At 46.4% G+C, this 27,355-nt stretch overlaps 1 protein-coding gene across 1 annotated transcript in view; it reads right to left on the bottom strand.

Annotated features, from left to right (window-relative positions):
* Positions 1-27,134, bottom strand: part of PXDN (peroxidasin) — a 124,665-nt gene extending 97,531 nt beyond the window's left edge. The window contains exons 1-2 of the mRNA XM_038771651.1: positions 26,926-27,134; positions 26,601-26,717 (exon numbers count right to left, since the gene is read on the bottom strand). Of these exons, the coding sequence (XP_038627579.1) occupies positions 26,601-26,717; positions 26,926-27,134 (326 nt within the window). The remainder of the gene's footprint in view (positions 1-26,600; positions 26,718-26,925) is intronic.
* Between the last annotated feature and the right edge of the window lie 221 nt (positions 27,135-27,355).

The following is a 27,355-nucleotide window of genomic DNA, read 5'->3' as shown; positions in this document are numbered from 1 at the left end:
GACAGGGACTTTGTCCAACCCGATTGGCTTGTATCCAGCCCACCTCTTAGTACAGTGCCTGGCACATAGTAATAATAATAATAATAGTAATAATAATAATAATAATGGCATTTATTAAGCACTTACTACGTGCAAAGCACTGTTCTAAGAGCTGGGTGATCAGGTTGTCCCTCGTGGGGCTCTTAACAAATACCATCATTATTATTATTAGTCTCTGTTCCTCAGTTATCTCATCTGTAAAATGGGGATTAATACCATTAACCCCGTGAGGGATTTGGAGAGTGCCCAACCTGATTAACTTGAATCTATCCCAGGGCTTCATACAGTGCCTGGAACAGAGCCCTTAAACTCCATTTCTTCTAGATTGTAAGCTCCTTGTGGGCAGGGAACGTGTCTACCAACTTTATTATACTGTACTCTCCCAAGCGTTTAATACAGTGCTCTGCACACAGTAAGCGCTTGATAAGTACAATTAAAAGCTTGATTGACTAAGCAATGACCTCTGACTCCTAAGCCCGGGCTCTTTCCACCGAGCCAAGCTGCTTTTCTATTAATGCCTGATTCCCCCTCTAGACTGTAAGCTCCTTGCGGGCAGGGTATGTGCCTGCTTATCATTATATTGTACCCTCCCAAGCGCTTAAGTACAGTGCTCTGCATATATTAAGTGCTCAGTAAATAGGATTGAATTGAAAAGAGCATATGTAAGTGCTCAGGGAGGGCACTATCATCATCATCAACAATCGTATTTATTGAGCACTTACTGTGTGCAGAGCACTGTACTAAGCGCTTGGGAAGTACAAGTTGGCAACATATAGAGACAGTCCCTACCCAACAGTGGGCTCACAGTCTAAAAGGGGGAGACAGAGAACAAAACCAAACATACCAACAAAATAAAATAAATAGAATAGATATGTACAAGTAAAATAAATAGAGTAACAAATATGTACAAACATATATACATATATACAGGTGCAGTGGGGAAGGGAAGGAGGTAAGATGGGGGGGGATGGAGAGGGGGGCGTGAAAGAGCATGGGCTTTGGAGTCAGAAGTCACGGGTTCAAATCCTGGGCTCTGCCAACTGTCAGCTGGGTGACTTTGGGCAAGTCACTTAACTTCTCTGTGCCTCAGTTACCTCATCTGTAAAAAAAATGGGGATGAAGACTGTGAGCACCCTATGGGACAACCTGATCACCTTGTAACCTCCCCAGCGCCTAGAACAGCGCTTTGCACATAGTAAGCGCTTAACAAATACCATCATTATTATTAGAAGTGGACCAATGAGGGATTGTTTTGAAGTGTTTCACAGAGAAGCTAAAGGGAAAGGGACAGGACAGGCCAAGAGAAACAGGCGGGGCCCAGACCAGCACAGATTTTGCTGAAAATACAAATCAGACCTCACTGGCACTGGGGTGGTTTTGCAGTCCAGAGGCAGCGTGATGAACCAGCCGGCTTGGATAATGAGTCAGAGACCCTCACCACATTCACCGTCTGCTCCGTCGGAAGCCAGAAATCCAGCCTGTGGCTAGTGCAGGGCTGCTGGCCCTGGTCCAGGACAACAGATTACGGGAAATCCCCAAAATTATTTAGATGTTTAGACTGCATAGAACCCTAGATTCATTCATTCAGTCCTCTTTATTGAGCACTTACTGTGTTCAAAGCACTATACTAATCGCTTGGGAAGAGTTCAATTCCACAACAGACACATTCCCTGCCCACAGTGAACTCACTGTCTAGAGCGGGAGACAGACATTAGTAGACATAAATAAATACATTAATTACCAATATGTACATACGTGCTGTGGGGCTGGGAGGGAGGATGAATGAAGGGAACAAGTTAGCACAACACAGAAGAGGAAAGCAGAAGGCTTCTTGGAGGAGGTGTGCCTTCAATATGACTTTGATTTGGGAGAGAGTAATTATCGTCTGATATGAGGAGGGAGGGCGTTCCAAGCCAGAGGCAGGATGTGGACGAGAGGCTGGCGGAGAGATCGACAAACTCGAAGTACAGTGAGAAGGTTGGCATCAGGGGAAAAACTGTGTGGGGTGGGTTGTAGTAGAAGAGCACGGAGATGAGGTAGAAGGGGGCGAGGTGATTGCTTTAAAGCCGATGGTGAGAACTTTTTGTTTGATGCGGAGGTGAATGGACAACCACTGGAGTTTCTTGAGGAATGGGGAACCGTGGTCTGCGGCCAGTAAGTCCTCAATAAATACGACTGGCTGGTGGGAACGTCTCAGAGAATTCAGAGGGAAACAATGCTGTTTGGGGCCAATGAAGAAACGAGCCCAAAATGAATTGCTCGGATTAGGGCAATTCTTGGTTTCCAAACTTACTGTTTCAGCGAGCCTGTAGCCTTAAAAAACCTCATTCTACGAAGGCCAGCCAGTGGAAGGACAGTCGAAAAGGGACACCAGCTCTGGATAATGAGATGGAAGTAAAGCTGAACCCGGAGCAATTGGGAATTGTGGTTCGTTTTTTTCGGTGGAAAACTGAACCCCTCTTCCTGTTATGAAAACAGGACACAGGTGCAAACAAACGAATATAAATCTCCTAATTGAATCATCGTGTGGTTCCACGCAGCTGAGTGCGCTTTGCTGACGTTTCAGTGCTCGCAAAGCAATTTGTTGATAGGTCCCATCAAATCTGGGCCGAAAGCTGGTTTTCGGCTTCCAGCTTTGTTTTACCGAGCACACAAATAGAGTGGAGGGTGTTTGCCCCGGAAAAAGCGGAGAACACTGAGAAATCCAAAGGATCTTTGAAGGAGCTCTTTGATGGCTACGGAGAGATAACTCAGAGATGGAGTGGGAAAAGAAGCCGAGCTAACAAACATACCCTGGAAAAATGCACTTCCACAAAACTATTTGCTTCTTATCTCACCTTCAATTGGCTGTGGAATGTAACCTGCCCTTTTTGAGGCCAAACAGCAAGCCCGAGGGTATAAAAGCACCTTATTTTCCTAAAAAGTTTAGTTTGAAGTGTTTCTAGTGTTACATTTTTATTGAAAGCTTTCCGCTCTAATGAAAAACAGTATTTTCAACATTCTCCTAACAACTAACCTCAGATGCTATTGTCCAGCTGATCTTGAAATCTAGGAAATGACGTGAAGATAGATCCATTCCAATCTCCCGTTGTTTCATATTGGCAGAGGGACTAGGCTGCTATGTCCCTACCTTGCTACAGTACTTGCTACAAAGCAATGCCTAGCTAAAGAGGAAAACATAAAAATAAAAATGGTTTAGGTGAAGAAAAAAAAATTTGAAGTGGAAAACTTGACCAGGCAGATTCCAAAGCTGTGACTGCCATTTCCAAGACATCTTTTTTTTTTTTTTCCTATCTGTTAATCATTTTAAACTCTGACAGCCTTAGGCTATCTAATTCTTACAGTCTCAGCATCTTCCGGTATGAGGATAATCACCTCCAACTGATTGCAGACACCAATTGTCTCATTCTTCATTCCCCGGTCTTGGGTTAAAAAATAGGAAAGGAGACTAGAAAAAGTCTTTTAAAGTAATTTCCTCCCACAGACTCTTACTGCTTCTAGTTTACCATCCTTCTTTTATGTAAGAAAAATTCATCATGGCTCCGTGCAATAGTACAAACACACCTCGACATGTGTAATAAAATTCAGAAAAAATATAAATATTGAGGCTGAAAATATTAAGTACATACTTCAGCAAACATGAGCTAATTCTTACTGGAAACACCCCTACTGGAAGCATATTTTAACTTCAAAAAAATGTAGACAGCCAAGGCCACATGTGCTCTGAGGAAACCCTGTAAAGACCCGACACAGGGTCCGAAGTGGTCAGTGAATTCTGCTACCTAGGCAACAATTAAAAAGTAAGAGGCTGGTGTGTCTTTAGAGGCCAGCCAGATGGGAGTCACTTTGGCATTAAAGTATACGGGATGTAAGCCCATCGTGGAAAGGGAACGTGTCTGCTAATTCTCTTGTATCGTTCTCTCCCAAGAGCTTAGTTCAGTGCTCTGCACGTAGTAAGTGCTCAATAAATACCATTGATTGAATGACAGATAGAGAATCCATGGGTGTACTGAGGAGAGATTAAGGGCTCAACAGTCTAGACAACTCTGGACACCAGAAAGCATTTTATGCTCCAATTCAAACGAAATGTTTCAATGGTTCAACCAACATTAGTCATGCGAGTCATCAACGCGAAGCGCTCTTTTCTTCAGGCACAGTAGGTGGATGAGACAATGTCTCCCACTGGGCAGACGTCCTCATCTTACTCAACCAAGCACTCCCAAAGCTCAACACAGTTTCGACAATCAGTCTGAGCCGACTTCCAGCTCCAAAGGATTGGACCTCATCCCTTCAACAAGATGCCCCAAACTAGGTTGAGCCAGATTTCCACGGAGAAATTAAGCTAAAAACTTCACTCACGATTGTATCAGAAAATAAATTTGACCGAAATGGTGGGGAAAAAAAATTCTCTAAAACGTTAGCCTCGTGGCGTTCATTTTTTCCACCGGGCCCCCTCAGTGGAATCGATAATGGCAGGTCATATCGCTCGATGTCTCCGATCTAGTCCGGTCCAATTCTATGGGCCGGTCTCCAGAACTGGACAACAGGAGCCCATTCTAGGGCTTCCACTGGGCCCCATGGAAAAGCAACTCCACACCTTCAGGGAATAAGGAATCCACTCTGTTCACACAGGAAGACTCCTCTAGATTATAAATTCCCTAAGGCAAGGATCATTTCTACCTATCGTATTGTATTAAATTCTCCCAAGCGCCTAGTACAGGGATCTGCACACCATAAGCCCACTGCTGGGTAGGGACTGTCTCTATATGTTGCCAACTTGTACTTCCCAAGCGCTTAGTACAGTGCTCTGCACACAGTAAGCGCTCAATAAATACAATTGATGGATTGATAAACGCTCAATAAATACCACTGGCTGATTAACACAATCCTACCTTTTCAAGGTTTTCAATGTAGATCACCCAGACCCCCTAATGACAGGGGCAGATCAAGTCCCTCCAGCAGATGAGGCAGTCCAATTTCTGAACATACCCAATTTGGCCAAACCAGACAGATAGTCTTTGATAATTAGAAAGCTGAACTTATCTGAACTTATGAAAAGCAGCGTGGCTCAGTGGAAAGAGCCCGGGCTTAAGTCACTTAAGTTCTCTGTGCCTCAGTTACCCCATCCGTTAAATGGGGATTAAGACTTTGAGCCCCCTGAGGGACAACCTGATCACCTGGTAACCTCCCCAGCGCTTAGAACAGTGCTTTGCACATAGTAAGCGTTTAATAAATGTCATTATAATCAATCCCTACCCAACAACAGGCTCAGCGTCTAGAAGGTTATGCACATAAGTGTTGAGGGGTTGAGAGAGGGGTGAAAGAAGGGTGCATCATCTTCATCATCATCATCAATTGTATTTATTGAGCGCTTACTGTGTGCAGAGCACTGTACTAAGCGCTTGGGAAGTACAAGTTGGCAACATATAGAGACAGTGCCTACCCAACAGTGGGCTTGGGGAAAACTCGCGGCAGTTAAAAAGCAACCATCTGCCAGGTACTTTCATTCATTCATTCATTCATTCATTCATTCAATCTTATTTATTGGGGAAAACTCGCGGCAGTTAAAAAGCAACCATCTGCCAGGTACTTTCATTCATTCATTCATTCATTCATTCATTCAATCTTATTTATTGGGGAAAACTCGCGGCAGTTAAAAAGCAACCATCTGCCAGGTACTTTCATTCATTCATTCATTCATTCATTCATTCAATCTTATTTATTGAGCACTTACTGTGTGCAGAGCACTGTACTAAGCTCTTGGGAAGTACAAGTTTGCAACATATAGAGACGGTCCCTACCCAACAGCGGGCTCACAGTCTAGACGGCGGAGACAAGACAACAAAACTAAACATATAAACCAAATAAAATAAATAGAATAAATATGTACAAGTAAAATAGAGTAATAAATAGGTATAAACATATATACATATATACAGGATATACATCAATCAATCATATTTATTGAGCGCTTACTATGTGCAGAGCACTGTACTAAGCACTTGGGAAGTACAAATTGGCAACATATAGAGACAGTCCCTACCCAACAGTGGGCTCACAGTCTATACATATACATATGTGTGTATATATATATATATATATATATATATATATATATATACAGGTACTTGATATTATAGGTTCTGCAAACTCTGGAGAAGTAACAGGAAACCATCTGGATAGAAGCACCAAATGGGGGAGACGGATGTATTGTCAACATTTTTCTAACATTCCTCCAGGATCTTTCGAATCCGTTCAAAACCGTGGCCCTAAAACGCGAGATTAGACCATCGGCATTTGTTTAGTCGGTGAGTCCTGACTCATGGAAATAAAGATACTCATTTCTCTGGCTGGGTTTCCACTCCCAGAGGGCTGGGCGGGGAACTCTATTCGGGAGGGAGGACGGCAGGGACCGTCCGACTCGGATGCCGCTAACCACCGGCCCAGATGGATCGACTCCAGGAGCGGCCTGGGAGGCGGCCGGGATTGGGATGGACGCCAAGAAATGGGGCAGCATCCGTGCAAGCTCCTGGCCTGAAGGGATCGGCTTTCATTCCCAGATGCTGAGGCCCCCTCGCTCCCCCTGGATAGCTTGGGGGTCCCTCATTTCCTCCTTCCTCTTCCACTGGGATAACAATAACACCAACAATAAGAAGAAGATGGCACTTGGTATGTGCCCAGGACCTGTTAACGTACTGAGGATGATACAGGATAACTAGATCAGACACTCGTCCATCCCACGAAGGAGGGAAGGCAGGTAGTTTATCCACATCTTCCAGATGGGGAAACTGAGGCCCAGAGAGGTTTAAGTGACTTAGCCGAGGCTCCAGAGCAGGCTGGTGCATTTTATTTCTTGATATTGACGTCTGTCTCCCCCTCTAGACTGTAAACTCTCTGTGGGCAGGGAAAGTGTCTGCTTATTGTCGCATGGCATCGTGGATAAAGCATAGGCCAGGGAGGAAGGTGGTCATGGGTTCTAATCAATCAATCAATCAATCGTATTTATTGAGCGCTTACTGTGTGCAGAGCACTGTACTAAGCGCTTGGGACGTACAAGTTGGCAACATATACAGTCCCTACCCAACAGTGGGCTCACAGTCTAAAAGTCTAATAATAATAATAATAATGGCATTTACTAAGTGCTTACTATGTGCAAAGCACTGTTCTAAGCGCTCGGAAGGTTCCAAGGTGATCAGGTTGTCCCACGTGGGGCTCACAGAGTCTGGATTTGAACCCATGACCTCTGACTCCAAAGCCCGTGCTCGTTCCACTGAGCCATGCTGCTTCTCTAATTCCACCTCTGTCACTTGTCTGCTGTGTGGCCTTCGGCAAGCCACTTCACTTCTCTTTGCCTCAGTTACCTTCCAATTTGTACTTCCCAAGCGCTTAGTACAGTGCTCTGCACATAGTAAGCGCTCAATAAATACGATTGATTGATTGATTGATTGATTACCTCATCTGTAAAATGGGGATGATTTGCTTGTATCCACCCCAGCGCTTAATACAGTGTCTGGTAATAATAATGATGGTATTTGTTAAGCGCTTACTATGTGCAGAGCACTGTTCTAAGCGCTGGGGCAGATACAGGGTAATCAGGTTGTCCCACGTGGGGCTCACACTTCCAATCCCCATTTTACAGATGAGGGAACTGAGGCACAGGGAAGTTAAGTGACTTGCCCAAGGTCACACAGCACACAAGTGGCAGAGTCGCGACTAGAACCCACGACTTCTGACTCCCAAGACCGTGCTCTTGCTCTGCACATAGTAAGCGCTCAATAAATACGATTGATGACTGATCGACACTGCTTCATAGTGAGTGCTCAACAAATATCATAATTTTTCATTACTATTATTATATCGTACTCTCCTAAGCATTCAATACAGAGCTCTGCACCAACAAAGCGCTCAATAAATATGACTGAAAGAACTGAATGAAAGAAGGAATAGTGCCAGACCTGCGACTAGATCCTGGCTCCAATTAATATGCAGTATCCCCAACTGCTAGATGAGCCCCTTCCTTCCTCTCCCCCTCGTCCCCCTCTCCATCCCCCCCATCTTACCTCCTTCCCTTCCCCACAGCACCTGGATATATGTATATATGTTTGTACAGATTTATTACTCTATTCATTTATTTATTTTACTTGTACATATCTATTCTATTTATTTGATTTCGTTAGTACGTTTGGTTTTGTTCTCTGTCTCCCCCTTTTAGACTGTGAGCCCAATATTGGGTAGGGACTGTCTCTATATGTTGCCAACTTGGACTTCCCAAGCGCTTAGTACAGTGCTCTGCACACAGTAAGCGCTCAATAAATATGATTGATGATGATGATTTGTTTTCCACTCTGTTTTACCTATCGGGTCTCGTTTTCATCTTTCCTGACACACGACATTCCTGACAAATTTTCTCCTCCCTCACACCTGCCAGGCCAAAGCTCGCCCCGGCTTCAAAGCCCAACTAAAATCCCATCTCCTCCGAGAAAACTTTCCTTACTAGCCTCCCTCTTCCCCACCCTCTTCCCCCTCCCTTCTGCATCCCCGTGTGCCCTTTTTATAATAATAATAATCATAAAGATGGCATTTGTTAAGCGCTTACTATGTGCAAAGCACCGGGGAAGATACAAGGTGATCAGGTTGTCCCACGTGGGGCTCACAGTCTTCATCCCCATTTTACAGATGAGGTAACTGAGGCACAGAGAATCAATCAATCAATCAGTCGTATTTATTGAGCGCTTACTATGTGCAGAGCACTGTACTAAGCGCTTGGGAAGTACAAATTGGCAACATATAGAGGCAGTCCCTACCCAACAGTGGGCTCACAGTCTAGAAGGGGGAGACAGAGAACAAAACCAAACATACTAACAAAATAAAATAAAGAGAATAGATACGTACAAGTAAAATAAATAAATAAATAGAGTAATAAATATGTACAAACATATATACATATATACAGGCCACCCCGCTTCTCTGCTTTTTTTGATATTCACCCTACCCCCAACACTCACATGCATAATCCTATCTTCTGCCCCTCTCCCTACCTATATTTTATTTCAATGTCCATCTCCCCAACTAGACGATAGGACGAGAAGCAGCATGGCTTAGTGGAAGGAGCATGGGATTGGGAGTCAGAGGTCGTGGGTTCTAATCCCGGCTCTGCCACTCATCAGCTGTGTGACTTTGGGAGAGTCACTTCACTTCTCTGGGCCTCAGTCGCCTCATCTGTAAAATGAGGATTAAGTCTGTGAGCCTCACGTGGGACAGTCTGATTACCTTGTATCAATCCCAGTGCTTAGAAAGGTGCTTGGCCCATAGTAAGCGCTTTACAAATACCATCATCATCATCCTTGAGGGCATGGATCCTGTCTACCAACCCTATGGGATGGTACTCTCCCAGGCACTTACTACAGTGTGCTGCACTCAGTGAGTACTAAATAAATAATGATAATAATAATAATAATAATAATGGCATTTGTTAAGCACTTACTACGTGCAAGGCACTGTTCTAAGTGCTGGGGGGGATACAAGGTGATCAGGTTGTCCCACGTGAGGCTCACAGTCAATCCCCATTTTACAGATGGGGTAACTGAGGCTCAGAGAAGTTAAGTGACTTGCCCAAGGTCACACAGCAGACATGTGGCGGAGCTGGGATTCGAACCCATGACCTCTGACTCCAAAGCCTCTTTCCACTGAGCCACGCTGCTTCTCTCTTCTCTAAATAAGACTGCTAAGTGTTAAGGAAAATACAACTGGATTGATAGATAAGACCCCTGACTTTCAGGAGTTTACTACAATGGAGCGGCAGGGGTGGAGGAAAATATATTTGAGGAAAATCTATTTATCTGTTTATATTAATGTTTGTCTCCCCCTCTAGACTATGAGATCGTTTTGGGCAGGAATGTGTCTATTTGTTGTTATATTGTACTCTCCCAAAGCGCTTGGTACAGTGGTCTGCACACAGTAAGCGCTCAATAAATATGATTCATTGATTGATTATTTTACTTGTACATATTTATTCTATTTATTTTATTTGGTTTATATGTTTTGTTTTGTTGTCTGTCTCCCCCTTCTAGACTGTGAGCCCACTGTTGGGTAGGGACCGTCTCTATACATTGCAAACTTGCACTTCCCAAGCGCTTAGTACAGTGCTCTGCACACAGTAAGTGCTCAATAAATACAATTGAATGAATGAATGAATGCTTTGCACACAGTAAGTGCTCAATAAATGACTGAATGAATGAATATATTACAGGTAGGAGAAAATAATGGAGCATAGATACGTGTACCGAAGTGTTAAAAGGTGGTGGTATGAACACTTGAGTTGAAGTTGAAGAAATGGCGCAAGGGCGAGGAGATCACAACGATGTTAATAAGAATAATTGACATATTTGTGCACTTCCTACGTGCCCAGCCATGTCCCACGTGCTACCACTAGATAAGACATATTCTCTGTCCCCTAAGGAACTTAAGGAACTCCCTGTCTAAGCGGGGTTAGAACAGTATTTATTTATTTATTTATTTGTTTGTTTATTTATTTATTTATTTGTACATATCTATTCTATTTATTTTATTTTGTTAGTATGTTTGGTTTTGTTCTCTTTCTCCCCCTTTTAGACTGTGAGCCCACTGTTGGGTAGGGACTGTCTCTATATGTTGCCAATTGGTACTTCCCAAGCGCTTAGTACAGTGCTCTGCACATAGTAAGCACTCAATAAATACGATGATGATGATGATGATCTCCATTTCCCAGAGGAGGAAACTGAGGCATAGAGAAATTAAGCGACTTTCCCAAGGTCACCCAGCAGGCAAGTGGCTCCTGGGTCCTCTGATTCTGAGGTCCCCGCTCATTTATTCATTCATTTAATTGTATTTACTGAGCGCTTACTGTGCGCAGAGCACTGTATTAAGCTTGTGGAAAAGTACAATACGACAATAAACAGTGGCATTCCCTGCCCACAAGGAGCTCATAGTCTAGAAGGGGGGGGACAGACAGCCATACAATTGAATTAAATTACAGATATGTACATAAGAGCTTTGAGGCTGGGAGGGGGGGAAAAGCAAAGGGAAGCAGCATGGCTCAGTGGAAAGAGCACGGGATTTAGAGTCAGAGGTCATGGGTTCAAATCCCGGCTCTGCCAACTGTCAGCTGTGTGACTTTGGGCGAGTCACTTATCTGTGTCTCAGTTACCTCATCTGTAAAATGGGGATTAAGACTGTGAGCCCCCTGTGGGACAACCTGATCGCCTTGTAACCTTCCCAGCGCTTAGAACAGTGCTCTGCACGTAGTAAGTGCTTAATAAATGCCATCATTAGTATTATTATCATTACTAAAGGGAGCAAGGGAGTGGGAGATGAAAAGATCCATTAGGCTGGGCTGCTTCTCAGAGATGAGACATCAGGGAAGGCCTCCTGGCTGAAATATAATTTTAGATAGGTTGGGGTAGCGGTCAAGCAAGAAATGGCACTACGGAGGGAATGTCGCCCTCCTTAATTTAAAGTTTCTGGTCAGGGATAATAATAATAATGATGGCTTTTATTGGGATGGATAAGACTGAGTGTTGGGGGTGGGGTGAATATCAAAGGGCACAGAAGACTTGGGATGAAACTAAGTCTTTGTTATTTTGGCTCTCCATTTGAATAGGTGACATGAAACTACCTTTTTGGCTCAGAGTGCTTGGGAAACCTACCACCTTGACATTTACCCTATTTCCCAGGCTATTTTTTGAAATTTAAAGTGTTTATACTAACCGGGGTCATTAAACACCTATACATCCAGGGCTTTATTGCTCTAAGAAGCAGCCTGGTTCAGTGGAAAGAGCCTGGGCTTGGGTGTCAGAGGTCATGTGCTCTAATCCTCATGTCTGCTGTGTGACCTTGAGCAAGTCACTTAACTTCTCTGGGCCTCAGTTCCCTCATCTGGAAAATGGGGATGAAGACTGTGAGCCCCACGTGGGACAACCTGTTCACCTTGTATCCCCCCTGCCAGTGCATAGAACGGCACATAGTAATCACTTAATACCATCATTATTATTATTGTTGTTATTAAGGCCATATAGTCGTTTTATTTTTCTCCCAAAGAGAAATCAGGTCTAACAACTGAATAAATTAGAAATGTCAATCAATGTCTGACTAGTTGAGCGTAATGCTTCAACCGTCTGAGTTTTTCCACTAACTCACTACAGAACAAAACACATCCATATCCAGAAAGACATCTCAACATAACAACTTTAATCCACTTCAGTGTGCTGGGATTTGCTACTCCTGGACATTAGCCTTTCATTTAATATCCACATCCTCAAGCATCTGAAGACTTTTCATTAAGGAAAACCACTTAGTAAGGCACCGAGAATAATTCCCAACGAAAGTCCACGGGAAACAACATTAGCCTTTCATTTCCTAGCCACATCTCCAAGCATCTGAAGACTTTTCATTAAGGAAAAGCACTTAGTAAGGCACCGAGAATAATTCACGACGAAAGTCCACAGGAAACTAGCCAAAAATGCAATGATCGGTATAAAAGGTTGTCTGTAAATACGGTTTCTTTCAAATGTAAGAAACACAGACCGTTTCCTGAATGGTCCGCTAAGACTTTTACGGTTTCTGGTTTACAGCCAAAATTCTCTCGCTCAGCCAAGAGGAGTGGAAACTATTTTTGGTGTTCTGGAGAACCGAGATTTGACACTGAATGATATTCGGCATCGGAAAAGAACGACGGCTTCATAGATTTGGCGAACGCTTGATCGGAGTTCAATCACAATTCCTCAGAGCGCGTCTGGGCCGGTTGCAAACGCTTGTGGCTTCCCAACTTGTACTTCCCAAGCGCTTAGTACAGTGCTCTGCACACAGTAAGCGCTCAATAAATACGATTGATTGATTGACCGTGGCTCCTTTGCTCCCTGAAAGCCCCAAAGGTAGGACGCCCCAACCAGAAGCAGGGTGGCTCAGTGGAAAGACCAGGCTTGGGAGTCGGAGGTCATGGGTTCAAATCCCAGCTCTGCCAACTGTCAGCTGTGTGACTTTGGACAAGTCACTTCACTTCTCTGGGCCTCAGTTCCCTCATCTGTAAAAATGGGGATGAAGACTGTGAGCCCCACCGTGGGACAACCTGATGACCTTGTAACCTCCCCAGTGCTTAGAACAGTGCTTTGCACATAGTAAGCGCTTAACAAAAGCCATCGCTATTATTTTTATTACTCATTTCCCCATGTCTTCTGACCCGCACGCATGTCATAAGGTGGCCCGTTCTTGTACACATTAATGTTCAAAAATATTCAAAACGTTTTTAATCAACCTGGAACTGATGAAGGGACATAAACTTTCCCCGAGGGAGTCATGGAACATGGGTTCAGAGAAAGCGTGGGGAAGCCTTGGGAACAGAACTATTCTCTTATTTTCATTCCCCAATTCCCCATTGTTTTTTGTTCCCCACGAAGACTGGGGAAAGCCCTGCTTGGACTGCCGAACAAGGCAATGCCCTAGAAAAGCCCCTTTAGACGGTAAGCTCGTTGTGGGCAGGGAATGCGTCTACCCGATGGGGTATTCTGCCAAGTGTTCAGTACAGTGCTCAACAAATACCACTGACTGACTGCCTAATTCCTGTCTCCCCTTTTAGACCGCATGTACCGCCCAGAAGGAGGGATGGTATCTTACCAAATCAAACTGTACTCTCCCAAGTGTTTAGTACAGTGCTCTGCACAAAGTTGAGTGCTCAACAAATACCTCTGATTGATAAGGAACACTGCCACGGAAAAGAAACTTGAGGTTCTGTGAGCATAATATGGGGTTCAACCACCTGCCGTGGGAGGTGGACTCATCAATCAATCATCAATTGTGTTTATTGAGCGCTTACTGTATGCAGAGCGCTGTACTGAGCTCTTGGGAGGGCACAAGACTGTTGTATAACAGACATTCCCAGCCTACGACGAATTTACAGTCTAGAGGGGGAGACGGACATTAATATAAATCAATGACAAATGCGTATATAAGTGCTGTGGGGCTGGGGTTGGGATGGATAAAGGGAGCAAATCAGGGGGATGCAGAGGGAGAAGAGGAAATGAGAGTTTAGTCTGGGATGGAGGAGATGGGCCTTCAATTATTCAGTCAATCGTATTTAATTAGCCTTTGAAAGTGGGGAGGATCATTGTGGGATGAAGACCCAAGCATTCCAGGAGAAGAGAGATAGGGAGGGAAAGACTTTCTACAAACAACAGAAGAAATCACTAAGGCTGGGGCTTAGGGTGTGGGAGGAGGGAAAGGCGGAGCGAGGAAGAATAAAAAGACATTCCCTTCAACTGGAAAACACTTTGAGCATCAGGGAGGTGGAAAAGACTGGGAAAAAGACAGAGAGAGGCAGAAAAAAGGACATTCGCTTCAACTGGAAAACACTTTGAGCATCAGGGAGGTGGAAGAGACTGGGAAAAAGACAGAGAGAGGCAGAAAAAAGGACATTCGCTTCAACTGGAAAACACTTTGAGCATCAGGGAGGTGGAAGAGAAGAGGAAGGGACTGAGAAAAAGACAGAGAGACAGACAGAGATACAGAGAGAGAGAAGAGAGAGAGAGAGAGAGAGAGAGAGAGGAGGAGGAAGGGACAGAGAGGGAAGAAGAATCAATCAACTGAATTTAGAGAGCGCTTACTGTGTGCAAAGCACTATATGGTTGTACATATTTATTACTCTATTTATTCATTTATTTATTTATTTTACTTGTACATTTCTATCCTATTTTATTTTGTTGGTATGCTTGGTTCTGTTCTCTGTCTCCCCCTTTTAGACTGTGAGCCCACTGTTGGGTAGGGACTGTCTCTATGTGATGCCAATTTGTACTTCCCAAGCGCTCAGTACAGTGCTCTGCACATAGTAAGCGCTCAATAAATACGACTGATTGATTGATTGATTGATTGAACCGAACACTTGGGAGAGTCCAATATATCAGAGTGGATGGACACGTTCCCTGCCCGCAAGGAGCTTAGAGAGAGCTGCCCGAGTGGAGAGAACAAGGGCTTGGAAGTCAGAGGACATGAATGCTAATCCCCTTCCCCCCCCTTGTCTGCTGTGCAACTTTGGGCAAGTCGCCTCACTTCTCTGGGCCTCATTTCCCTCCCCTGTACATCGGGGATTAAGACTGTGAGCCCCATGCGGGACATGGGCTGGGTCCGACCTGATTACCTTGTATCCACCCCACCGCTCAGTACAGTGCTCGCCACGTAGTAAGCGCTAAATCAGTCATTTTTTATTGTGCGCAGAGCACTGTACTAAGCGCTTAGGAAAGTGCTGTGTAGCAATAAAACAGAGTTGATGGGCGCATAGAGTTGAAAAGCAGCGTGATTTAGTGGAAAGAGCACAGGCTTGGGAGTCTGAAGACGTGGTTTCTAATCCTGGCTCCGCCACGTGTCTGCTCTGTGACCTTGGGCAAGTCTATTCACTTCTCTGTGCCTCAGTTGCCTCATCTGTAAAATGGGACTGAAGACTATAAGCCCCACGTGGGACAACTTGTACAGATTTATTCTATTTATTTTATTTTGTTAATATGTTTTGTTCTCCGTCTCCCCCTTCTAGACTGTGAGCCCACTGTTGGGTAAGGACCGTCTCTATATGTTCCCAACTTGTACTTCCCAAGCGCTTAGTACAGTGCTCTGCACACAGTAAGTGCTCAAAAAATATGGTTGAATGAGTGAATGAACTTGATGACTCTTCATCTACCCCAGCAATTAGAACAATGCTTGGCATATAGTAAGTGCTTAACAAAACCCACCATCATCATCATCATCATTTTTTTTATTTTTTATTTTTAATGGCATTTATTAAGCGCTTACTATGTGCAAAGCACTGTTCTAAGCGCATCATCATCATGATCATCACATCCCCTGCCCACAACAAGCTTCCAATCTAGTCAGAGGCCATGGGTTCTAATCCCACCTCTGCCACTTGTCTGCCGTGTGACCCTGGGCAAGTCATGTAACTTCTCTGGGCCTCAGTTCCCTCATCTGTAAAATGGGAATGAAGACTATAAGCCCCACGTGGGACAACTTGTACAGATTTATTCTATTTATTTTATTTTGTTAATACGTTTTGTTCTCCGTCTCCCCCTTCTAGACTGCGAGCCCACTGTTGGGTAAGGACCGTTTCTATATGTTCCCAACTTGTACTTCCCAAGCGCTTAGTACAGTGCTCTGCACACAGTAAGTGCTCAATAAATACGACTGAATGAATGACTGTATATATGCTTGTACATATTTATTACTCTATTTTACTTGTACATATTTATTCTATTTATTTTGTTCATATGTTTTGTTTTGTTCATATGCTTTGCACACAGTAGGTGCTCAATAAATACGGTTGAATGAATGAATGAATGAACTTGATGACTCTTCATCTACCCCAGCAATTAGAACAATGCTTGGCACATAGTAAGCGTTTAACAAAAACCATCATCATCATCATCATCCCATCCCCTGCCCACAACAAGCTTCCAATCTAGTCAGAGGCCATGGGTTCTAATCCCACCTCTGGCACTTGTCTGCCGTGTGACCCTGGGCAAGTCACGTAACTTCTCTGGGCCTCAGTTCCCTCATCTAGAAAATGGGGATTGAGACTGTGAGCCCCGCTTGGGGCAAACTGATTACCCTGTATCTACCCCAGCGCTTAGAACAGTGCCTGGCACATAGACTGTGAGCCTGCTGTTGGGTAGGGACCGTCTCTATATGTTGCCAAATTGTACTTCCCAAGCGCTTAGTACAGTGCTCTGTACACAGTAAGCACTCAATAAATACGACTGAATGAATGAATGAATGAATGAATGGTCTCTATCTGTTGCCGGCGCTTAGTCCAGGGCTCTGCACACAGTCGGCGCTCAATAAATACGATTGAATGAATGAATGAATGAATGAATGGTCTCTGTTGCCGGATTGTCCTCTCCCAAGCGCTCAGTCCAGTGCTCTGCACACAGTGAGCGCTCAATCAATCCGATTGAATGAATGAATGAATGAATGGTCTCTCTGTGTTGCCGACTCGTCCTCTCCCCAGCGCTCAGTCCGGTGCTCCGCACACAGTGAGCGCTCAATCAATATGATGGAAGAATGAATGAATGAACGAATGGTCTCTGTTGCCAAACTGTCCTCTCCCAAGCGCTTAGCCCAGTGCTCTGCGCACAGTGAGCGCTCAATAAATACGACTGAATGAATGAATGAATGGTCTCTATCGGTTGCCGGCGCTTAGTCCAGTGCTCTGCACACAGTCGGCGCTCAATAAATACGATGGAATGAATGAATGAATGGTCTCTATCTGTTGCCGGATTGTCCTCTCCCAAGCGCTCAGTCCAGTGCTCTGCGCACAGTGAGCGCTCAATAAATTCGACTGAATGAATGAATGAATGGTCTCTATGTGTTGCCGACTCGTCCTCTCCCCAGCGCTCAGTCCAGTGCTCTGCGCACAGTCAGCGCTCAATAAATACGATGGAATGAAGAATGAATGAATGAACGAATGGTCTCTGTTGCCAAACTGTCCTCTCCCAAGCGCTTAGTCCAGTGCTCTGTGCACAGTCAGTGCCCAATAAATCCGATTGAATGAATGAATGAATGAATGAATGGTCTCTATCTGTTGCCGGCACTTAGCCCAGTGCTCTGCACACAGTCGGCGCTCAATAAATACGATTGAATGAATGGTCTCTATCTGTTGCCGGATTGCCCTCTCCCAAGCGCTCAGTCCAGTGCTCTGCACACAGTCAGCGCTCACTAAATCCGATTGAATGAATGAATGGTCTCTATCTGTTGCCGACTTGTCCTCTCCCAAGCGCTTAGTCCAGTGCTCTGCGCACAGTGAGCGCTCAATAAATCCGATTGAATGAATGAATGGTCTCTATCTGTTGCCGGCGCTTAGCCCAGTGCTTTGGACACAGTCGGCGCTCAATAAATACGATTGAATGAATGAATGAATGAATGAATGAATGGTCTGTATCTGTTGCCGACTTGTCCTCTCCCAAGTGCTCAGTCCAGTGCTCTGCACACAGTGAGCGCTCAATAAATCCGATTGAATGAATGAATGAATGGTCTCTATCGGTTGCTGGCGCTTAGTCCAGTGCTCTGCACACAGTCAGCGCTCAATAAATGCGATGGAAGAATGAATGAATGGTCTCTATCTGTTGCCGGCGCTTAGCCCAGTGCTTTGGACACAGTCGGCGCTCAATAAATACGATTGAATGAATGAATGAATGAATGAATGAATGGTCTGTATCTGTTGCCGACTTGTCCTCTCCCAAGTGCTCAGTCCAGTGCTCTGCACACAGTGAGCGCTCAATAAATCCGATTGAATGAATGAATGAATGGTCTCTATCGGTTGCTGGCGCTTAGTCCAGTGCTCTGCACACAGTCGGCGCTCAATAAATACAATTGAATGTATGAATGAATGAATGAATGAATGGTCTCTATCTGTTGCCGACTCGTCCTCTCCCAAGCGCTCAGTCCAGTGCTCTGCGCACAGTGAGCGCTCAATCAATCCGACTGAATGAATGAATGAATGAATGGTCTCTATGTGTTGCCGACTCGTCCTCTCCCCAGCGCTCAGTCCGGTGCTCCGCACACAGTGAGCGCTCAATCAAAATGATGGAAGAAGGAATGAATGAACGAATGGTCTCTGTTGCCAAACTGTCCTCTCCCAAGCGCTTAGCCCAGTGCTCTGCGCACAGTGAGCGCTCAATAAATACGATTGAATGAATGAATGAATGGTCTCTATCGGTTGCCGGCGCTTAGTCCAGTGCTCTGCACTCAGTCGGCGCTCAATAAATACGATTGAATGAATGAATGAATGAATGTTCTCTATCTGTTGCCGACTTGTCCTCTCCCAAGCGCTCAGTCCAGTGCTCTGCACACAGTGAGCGCTCACTAAATCCGACTGAATGAATGAATGAATGGTCTCTATGTGTTGCCGACTTGTCCTCTCCCAAGCGCTCAGTCCAGTGCTCTGCGCACAGTGAGAGCTCAATAAATCCGATTGAATGAATGAATGAATGAATGGTCTCTATCTGTTGCTGGCGCTTAGCCCAGGGCTCTGCACACAGTCGGTGCTCAATAAATCCGATTGAATGAATGAATGAATGAATGAATGAATGGTCTCTATCTGTAGCCGGATTGTCCTCTCCCAAGCGCTCAGTCCAGTGCTCTGCACACAGTGAGCGCTCAATAAATACGATGGAAGAATGAATGAATGAACGAATGGTCTCTCTATGTTGCCGACTTGTCCTCTCCCAAGCGCTCAGTCCAGTGCTCTGCACACAGTGAGCGCTCAATAAATACGATTGAATGAATGAATGAATGGTCTCTATCGGTTGCCGGCGCTTAGTCCAGTGCTCTGCACACAGTCGGCGCTCAATAAATACGATTGAATGAATGAACGAATGGTCTGTGTTGCCAAACTGTCCTCACCCAAGCGCTCAGTCCGGTGCTCTGTGCACAGTGAGCGCTCACTAAATCCGATTGAATGAATGAATGAATGGTCTCTATCTGTTGCCGGCGCTCAGTCCAGTGCTCTGCACAAAGTGAGCGCTCAATAAATACGATTGAATGAATGAATGAATGTTCTCTATCTGTTGCCGACTTGTCCTCTCCCAAGACGCTTAGCCCAGTGCTCTGCGCACAGTGAGCGCTCACTAAATCCGACTGAATGAATGAATGAATGGTCTCTATCTGTTGCCTTTGCTTAGTCCAGTGCTCTGCACACAGTCGGCGCTCAATAAATACGATCGAATGAATGAACGAATGAATGAATGGTCTCTATCTGTTGCCGACTTGTCCTCTCCCAAGCGCTCAGTCCGGTGCTCTGCACACAGTGAGCGCTCAATAAATACGATTGAATGAATGAATGAATGGTCTCTATCTGTTGCCGGCGCTCAGTCCAGTGCTCTGCACAAAGTGAGCGCTCAATAAATACGATTGAATGAATGAATGAATGTTCTCTATCTGTTGCCGACTTGTCCTCTCCCAAGCGCTCAGTCCGGTGCTCTGCGCACAGTGAGCGCTCACTAAATACGACTGAATGAATGAATGAATGGTCTCTATCTGTTGCCTTTGCTTAGTCCAGTGCTCTGCACACAGTCGGCGCTCAATAAATACGATTGAATGAATGAACGAATGAATGAATGGTCTCTATCTGTTGCCGACTTGTCCTCTCCCAAGACGCTCAGTCCAGTGCTCTGCGCACAGTGAGCGCTCACTAAATATGACTGAATGAATGAATGAATGGTCTCTATCTGTTGCCGGCGCTCAGTCCAGTGCTCTGCACAAAGTGAGCGCTCAATAAATCCGAATGAATGAATGAATGAATGTTCTCTATCTGTTGCCGACTTGTCCTCTCCCAAGCGCTCAGTCCAGTGCTCTGCACACAGTGAGCGCTCAATAAATACGATTGAATGAATGAATGAATGGTCTCTATCTGTTGCCGGCGCTTAGTCCAGTGCTCTGCACAAAGTGAGCGCTCACTAAATCCGAATGAATGAATGAATGAATGTTCTCTATCTGTTGCCGACTTGTCCTCTCCCAAGATGCTCAGTCCAGTGCTCTGCGCACAGTGAGCGCTCACTAAATCCGACTGAATGAATGAATGAATGGTCTCTATCTGTTGCCGGCGCTCAGTCCAGTGCTCTGCACAAAGTGAGCGCTCACTAAATCCGAATGAAGGAATGAATGAATGTTCTCTATCTGTTGCCGACTTGTCCTCTCCCAAGCGCTCAGTCCAGTGCTCTGCGCACAGTGAGCGCTCACTAAATCCGATTGAATGAATGAATGAATGGTCTCTATCTGTTGCCGGCGCTTAGTCCAGTGCTCTGCACAAAGTGAGCGCTCAATAAATACGATTGAATGAATGAATGAATGAATGAATGGTCTCTGTTGCCGGATTGTCCTCTCCCAAGCGCTCAGTCCAGTGCTCTGCACACAGTGAGCGCTCAATCAATGTGATGGAAGAATGAATGAATGAACGAATGGTCTCTGTTGCCAAACTGTCCGCTCCCAAGCGCTTAGCCCAGTGCTCTGCGCACAGTGAGCGCTCAATAAATACGATTGAATGAATGAATGAATGGTCTCTATCGGTTGCCGGCGCTTAGTCCAGTGCTCTGCACACAGTCGGCGCTCAATAAATACGATTGAATGAATGAACGAATGGTCTGTGTTGCCAAACTGTCCTCACCCAAGCGCTCAGTCCAGTGCTCTGCGCACAGTGAGCGCTCACTAAATCCGATTGAATGAATGAATGAATGGTCTCTATCTGTTGCCGGCGCTTAGTCCAGTGCTCTGCACAAAGTGAGCGCTCAATAAATACGATTGAATGAATGAATGAATGTTCTCTATCTGTTGCCGACTTGTCCTCTCCCAAGACGCTCAGTCCGGTGCTCTGCGCACAGTGAGCACTCAATAAATACGATTGAATGAATGAATGAATGGTCTCTATCGGTTGCCGGCGCTTAGTCCAGTGCTCTGCACACAGTCGGCGCTCAATAAATACGATTGAATGAATGAACGAATGAATGAATGGTCTCTATCTGTTGCCGACTTGTCCTCTCCCAAGCGCTCAGTCCGGTGCTCTGCACACAGTGAGCGCTCAGTAAATACGATGGAAGAATGAATGAATGAATGGTCTCTATCTGTTGCCGGCGCTCAGTCCAGTGCTCTGCACAAAGTGAGCGCTCAATCAATACGACTGAATGAATGAATGAATGAACGAATGGTCTCTGTTGCCAAACTGTCCTCTCCCAAGCGCTTAGCCCAGTGCTCTGCGCACAGTGAGCGCTCAATCAATCCGATTGAATGAATGAATGAATGGTCTCTATCTGTTGCCGGCGCTCAGTCCAGTGCTCTGCACAAAGTGAGCGCTCAATAAATACGATTGAACGAATGAATGAATGTTCTCTATCTGTTGCCGACTTGTCCTCTCCCAAGCGCTCAGTCCAGGGCTCTGCACACAGTGAGCGCTCAATAAATACGATGGAAGAATGAATGGATGAGCGAATGGTCTGTGTTGCCAAACTGTCCTCACCCAAGCGCTCAGTCCAGTGCTCTGCACAAAGTGAGCGCTCACTAAATACGATTGAATGAATGAATGAATGTTCTCTATCTGTTGCCGACTTGTCCTCTCCCAAGCGCTCAGTCCGGTGCTCTGCGCACAGTGAGCGCTCACTAAATCCGATTGAATGAATGAATGAATGGTCTCTATCTGTTGCCGGCGCTCAGTCCAGTGCTCTGCACAAAGTGAGCGCTCAATAAATACGACTGAATGAATGAATGAATGAACGAATGGTCTCTGTTGCCAAACTGTCCTCTCCCAAGCGCTTAGTCCAGTGCTCTGCGCACAGTGAGCGCTCAATCAATACGATTGAATGAATGAATGAATGGTCTCTATCTGTTGCCGGCGCTCAGTCCAGTGCTCTGCACAAAGTGAGCGCTCAATAAATACGACTGAATGAATGAATGAATGAACGAATGGTCTCTGTTGCCAAACTGTCCTCTCCCAAGCGCTTAGCCCAGTGCTCTGCGCACAGTGAGCGCTCAATCAATATGATTGAATGAATGAATGAATGGTCTCTATCGGTTGCCGGCGCTCAGTCCAGTGCTCTGCACAAAGTGAGCGCTCAATAAATACGACTGAATGAATGAACGAATGAATGAATGGTCTCTATCTGTTGCCGACTTGTCCTCTCCCAAGCGCTTAGCCCAGTGCTCTGCACACAGTGAGCGCTCACTAAATACGATGGAAGAATGAATGAATGAATGGTCTCTATCTGTTGCCGGCGCTCAGTCCAGTGCTCTGCACAAAGTGAGCGCTCAATAAATACGACTGAATGAATGAACGAATGAATGAATGGTCTCTATCTGTTGCCGACTTGTCCTCTCCCAAGACGCTCAGTCCAGTGCTCTGCGCACAGTGAGCGCTCACTAAATCCGACTGAATGAATGAATGAATGGTCTCTATCTGTTGCCGGCGCTCAGTCCAGTGCTCTGCACAAAGTGAGCGCTCACTAAATCCGAATGAATGAATGAATGAATGTTCTCTATCTGTTGCCGACTTGTCCTCTCCCAAGCGCTCAGTCCAGTGCTCTGCGCACAGTGAGCGCTCACTAAATCCGATTGAATGAATGAATGAATGGTCTCTATCTGTTGCCGGCGCTCAGTCCAGTGCTCTGCACAAAGTGAGCGCTCAATAAATACGATTGAATGAATGAATGAATGTTCTCTATCTGTTGCCGACTTGTCCTCTCCCAAGACGCTCAGTCCAGTGCTCTGCGCACAGTGAGCGCTCACTAAATACGACTGAATGAATGAATGAATGGTCTCTATCTGTTGCCTTTGCTTAGTCCAGTGCTCTGCACACAGTCGGCGCTCAATAAATACGATTGAATGAATGAACGAATGAATGAATGGTCTCTATCTGTTGCCGACTTGTCCTCTCCCAAGCGCTCAGTCCGGTGCTCTGCACACAGTGAGCGCTCACTAAATACGATGGAAGAATGAATGAATGAATGGTCTCTATCTGTTGCCTTTGCTTAGTCCAGTGCTCTGCACAAAGTGAGCGCTCAATAAATACGACTGAATGAATGAATGAATGAACGAATGGTCTCTGTTGCCAAACTGTCCTCTCCCAAGCGCTTAGCCCAGTGCTCTGCGCACAGTGAGCGCTCACTAAATACGATGGAAGAATGAATGAATGAATGGTCTCTATCTGTTGCCGGCGCTTAGTCCAGTGCTCTGCACAAAGTGAGCGCTCACTAAATCCGACTGAATGAATGAATGAATGTTCTCTATCTGTTGCCGACTTGTCCTCTCCCAAGCGCTCAGTCCAGTGCTCTGCACACAGTGAGCGCTCAATCAATCCGATTGAATGAATGAATGAATGGTCTCTATCTGTTGCCGGCGCTCAGTCCAGTGCTCTGCACAAAGTGAGCGCTCAATAAATACGATTGAATGAATGAATGAATGTTCTCTATCTGTTGCCGACTTGTCCTCTCCCAAGCGCTCAGTCCAGTGCTCTGCACACAGTGAGCGCTCAATAAATACGATGGAAGAATGAATGGATGAGCGAATGGTCTGTGTTGCCAAACTGTCCTCACCCAAGCGCTCAGTCCAGTGCTCTGCACAAAGTGAGCGCTCACTAAATACGATTGAATGAATGAATGAATGTTCTCTATCTGTTGCCGACTTGTCCTCTCCCAAGACGCTCAGTCCGGTGCTCTGCGCACAGTGAGTGCTCAATAAATCCGACTGAATGAATGAATGAATGGTCTCTATCTGTTGCCGGCGCTCAGTCCAGTGCTCTGCACAAAGTAAGCGCTCAATAAATACGACTGAATGAATGAATGAATGAACGAATGGTCTCTGTTGCCAAACTGTCCTCTCCCAAGCGCTTAGCCCAGTGCTCTGCACACAGTGAGCGCTCACTAAATACGATGGAAGAATGAATGAATGAATGGTCTCTATCTGTTGCCGGCGCTCAGTCCAGTGCTCTGCACAAAGTGAGCGCTCAATAAATACGACTGAATGAATGAATGAATGAATGAACGAATGGTCTCTGTTGCCAAACTGTCCTCTCCCAAGCGCTTAGCCCAGTGCTCTGCACACAGTGAGCGCTCAATAAATACGATGGAAGAATGAATGAATGAATGGTCTCTATCTGTTGCCGGCGCTCAGTCCAGTGCTCTGCACACAGTCGGCGCTCAATAAATACGATTGAATGAATGAACGAATGAATGAATGGTCTCTATCTGTTGCCGACTTGTCCTCTCCCAAGCGCTCAGTCCGGTGCTCTGCACACAGTGAGCGCTCAGTAAATACGATTGAATGAATGAATGAATGGTCTCTATCTGTTGCCGGCGCTTAGTCCAGTGCTCTGCACAAAGTGAGCGCTCAATAAATACGACTGAATGAATGAATGAATGAACGAATGGTCTCTGTTGCCAAACTGTCCTCTCCCAAGCGCTCAGTCCAGTGCTCTGCGCACAGTGAGCGCTCAATCAATACGATTGAATGAATGAATGAATGGTCTCTATCTGTTGCCTTTGCTTAGTCCAGTGCTCTGCACACAGTCGGCGCTCAATAAATACGATTGAATGAATGAACGAATGAATGAATGGTCTCTATCTGTTGCCGACTTGTACTCTCCCAAGACGCTCAGTCCGGTGCTCTGCGCACAGTGAGCGCTCAATCAATCCGATTGAATGAATGAATGAATGAATGGTCTCTATGTGTTGCCTTTGCTTAGTCCAGTGCTCTGCACACAGTCGGCGCTCAATAAATACGATTGAATGAATGAACGAATGAATGAATGGTCTCTATCTGTTGCCGACTTGTCCTCTCCCAAGCGCTCAGTCCGGTGCTCTGCACACAGTGAGCGCTCAATAAATACGATTGAATGAATGAATGAATGGTCTCTATCTGTTGCCGGCGCTCAGTCCAGTGCTCTGCACAAAGTGAGCGCTCAATAAATACGATTGAATGAATGAATGAATGTTCTCTATCTGTTGCCGACTTGTCCTCTCCCAAGCGCTCAGTCCGGTGCTCTGCGCACAGTGAGCGCTCAATCAATACGACTGAATGAATGAATGAATGGTCTCTATCTGTTGCTGGCGCTCAGTCCAGTGCTCTGCACAAAGTGAGCGCTCAATAAATACGACTGAATGAATGAATGAATGAACGAATGGTCTCTGTTGCCAAACTGTCCTCTCCCAAGCGCTTAGCCCAGTGCTCTGCACACAGTGAGCGCTCACTAAATACGATGGAAGAATGAATGAATGAATGGTCTCTATCTGTTGCCGGCGCTCAGTCCAGTGCTCTGCACAAAGTGAGCGCTCAATAAATACGACTGAATGAATGAATGAATGAATGAACGAATGGTCTCTGTTGCCAAACTGTCCTCTCCCAAGCGCTTAGCCCAGTGCTCTGCACACAGTGAGCGCTCAATAAATACGATGGAAGAATGAATGAATGAATGGTCTCTATCTGTTGCCGGCGCTTAGTCCAGTGCTCTGCACAAAGTGAGCGCTCACTAAATACGACTGAATGAATGAATGAATGGTCTCTATCTGTTGCCTTTGCTTAGTCCAGTGCTCTGCACACAGTCGGCGCTCAATAAATACGATTGAATGAATGAACGAATGAATGAATGGTCTCTATCTGTTGCCGACTTGTCCTCTCCCAAGCGCTCAGTCCGGTGCTCTGCACACAGTGAGCGCTCAGTAAATCCGATTGAATGAATGAATGAATGGTCTCTATCTGTTGCCTTTGCTTAGTCCAGTGCTCTGCACAAAGTGAGCGCTCAATCAATACGACTGAATGAATGAATGAATGAACGAATGGTCTCTGTTGCCAAACTGTCCTCTCCCAAGCGCTTAGCCCAGTGCTCTGCGCACAGTGAGCGCTCAATCAATACGATTGAATGAATGAATGAATGAATGAATGGTCTCTATGTGTTGCCGACTCGTCCTCTCCCCAGCGCTCAGTCCGGCGCCGTGCACACGGCGAGGCGCTCAATGAATCGGGTTGAAGGCGGTGGAGGGAGGGAGGGAGGGCGGGGGTCCGGGGCTACTTACAGGACGGAGGTGTGCGGGGCGGCGTCGGGGAGTCGGTGCAGGTTGAGGTGCATGCAGCGCACCGTGCTGCGGAAGCACAGGCAGCGGGACGGGCAGGGGGACCCCGGGGGCGGCGGAGGAGGGGGGAGCACCAGGGGGACCGGGGAGGAGGACGGGGAGGAGGATGGGGAGGACGGAGGGGAGGACGGGGGGGAGGAGGGGGAGCCGCCCCCCCGCCCAGCAGAGCAGCACGGGCAGGCCCCACCACCCCCACCCCCACCACCGATGCTGCTGCTGCTGCTGCTGCTGCCGCATCTGCATCCTCCTCCTCCTCCTCCGGACGGACCGGGAGACAACGGACGGGGCGAGGGACCGCGCAGGGCGGCTGCCGCTCCCGGACGGCCCGGGGGGCGGGGCCGCGCCCTCCCATTGGCGGAGGGAATCGCCCGGGGGGCGGGGCCGCGACCGCGACCGCGCCTCCCATTGGCGGAGGGGACGGGCGGGGGCGGGGCCCCGGACGGGGGGCGGGGCCCGGGCCGCGACCGCGCCTCCCATTGGCGGAGGGGACGGGAGGGGGCGGGGCTCCGATTTTACCGCCCCACCGCTTAGTCCGGTGCTCTGCACGCAGTAAGCGCTCAATAAATACGAATGAATGAATGAATGAATGAATCGGCGGAGGGGGCGGGGCCTGGGCGAGGGGGCGGAGCAGGGACAGCGGCTTCGATTGGCGGAGGGGACGACCGGGGGGCGGGGCCGGGCCCCGGGACCGCGCCTCC

Source organism: Tachyglossus aculeatus, chromosome X1 (genome assembly GCF_015852505.1).
Source record: "Tachyglossus aculeatus isolate mTacAcu1 chromosome X1, mTacAcu1.pri, whole genome shotgun sequence".
NCBI classification, from domain to species: Eukaryota; Metazoa; Chordata; class Mammalia; order Monotremata; family Tachyglossidae; genus Tachyglossus; species Tachyglossus aculeatus.
This window is presented reverse-complemented; position numbering and strand designations above follow the sequence as displayed.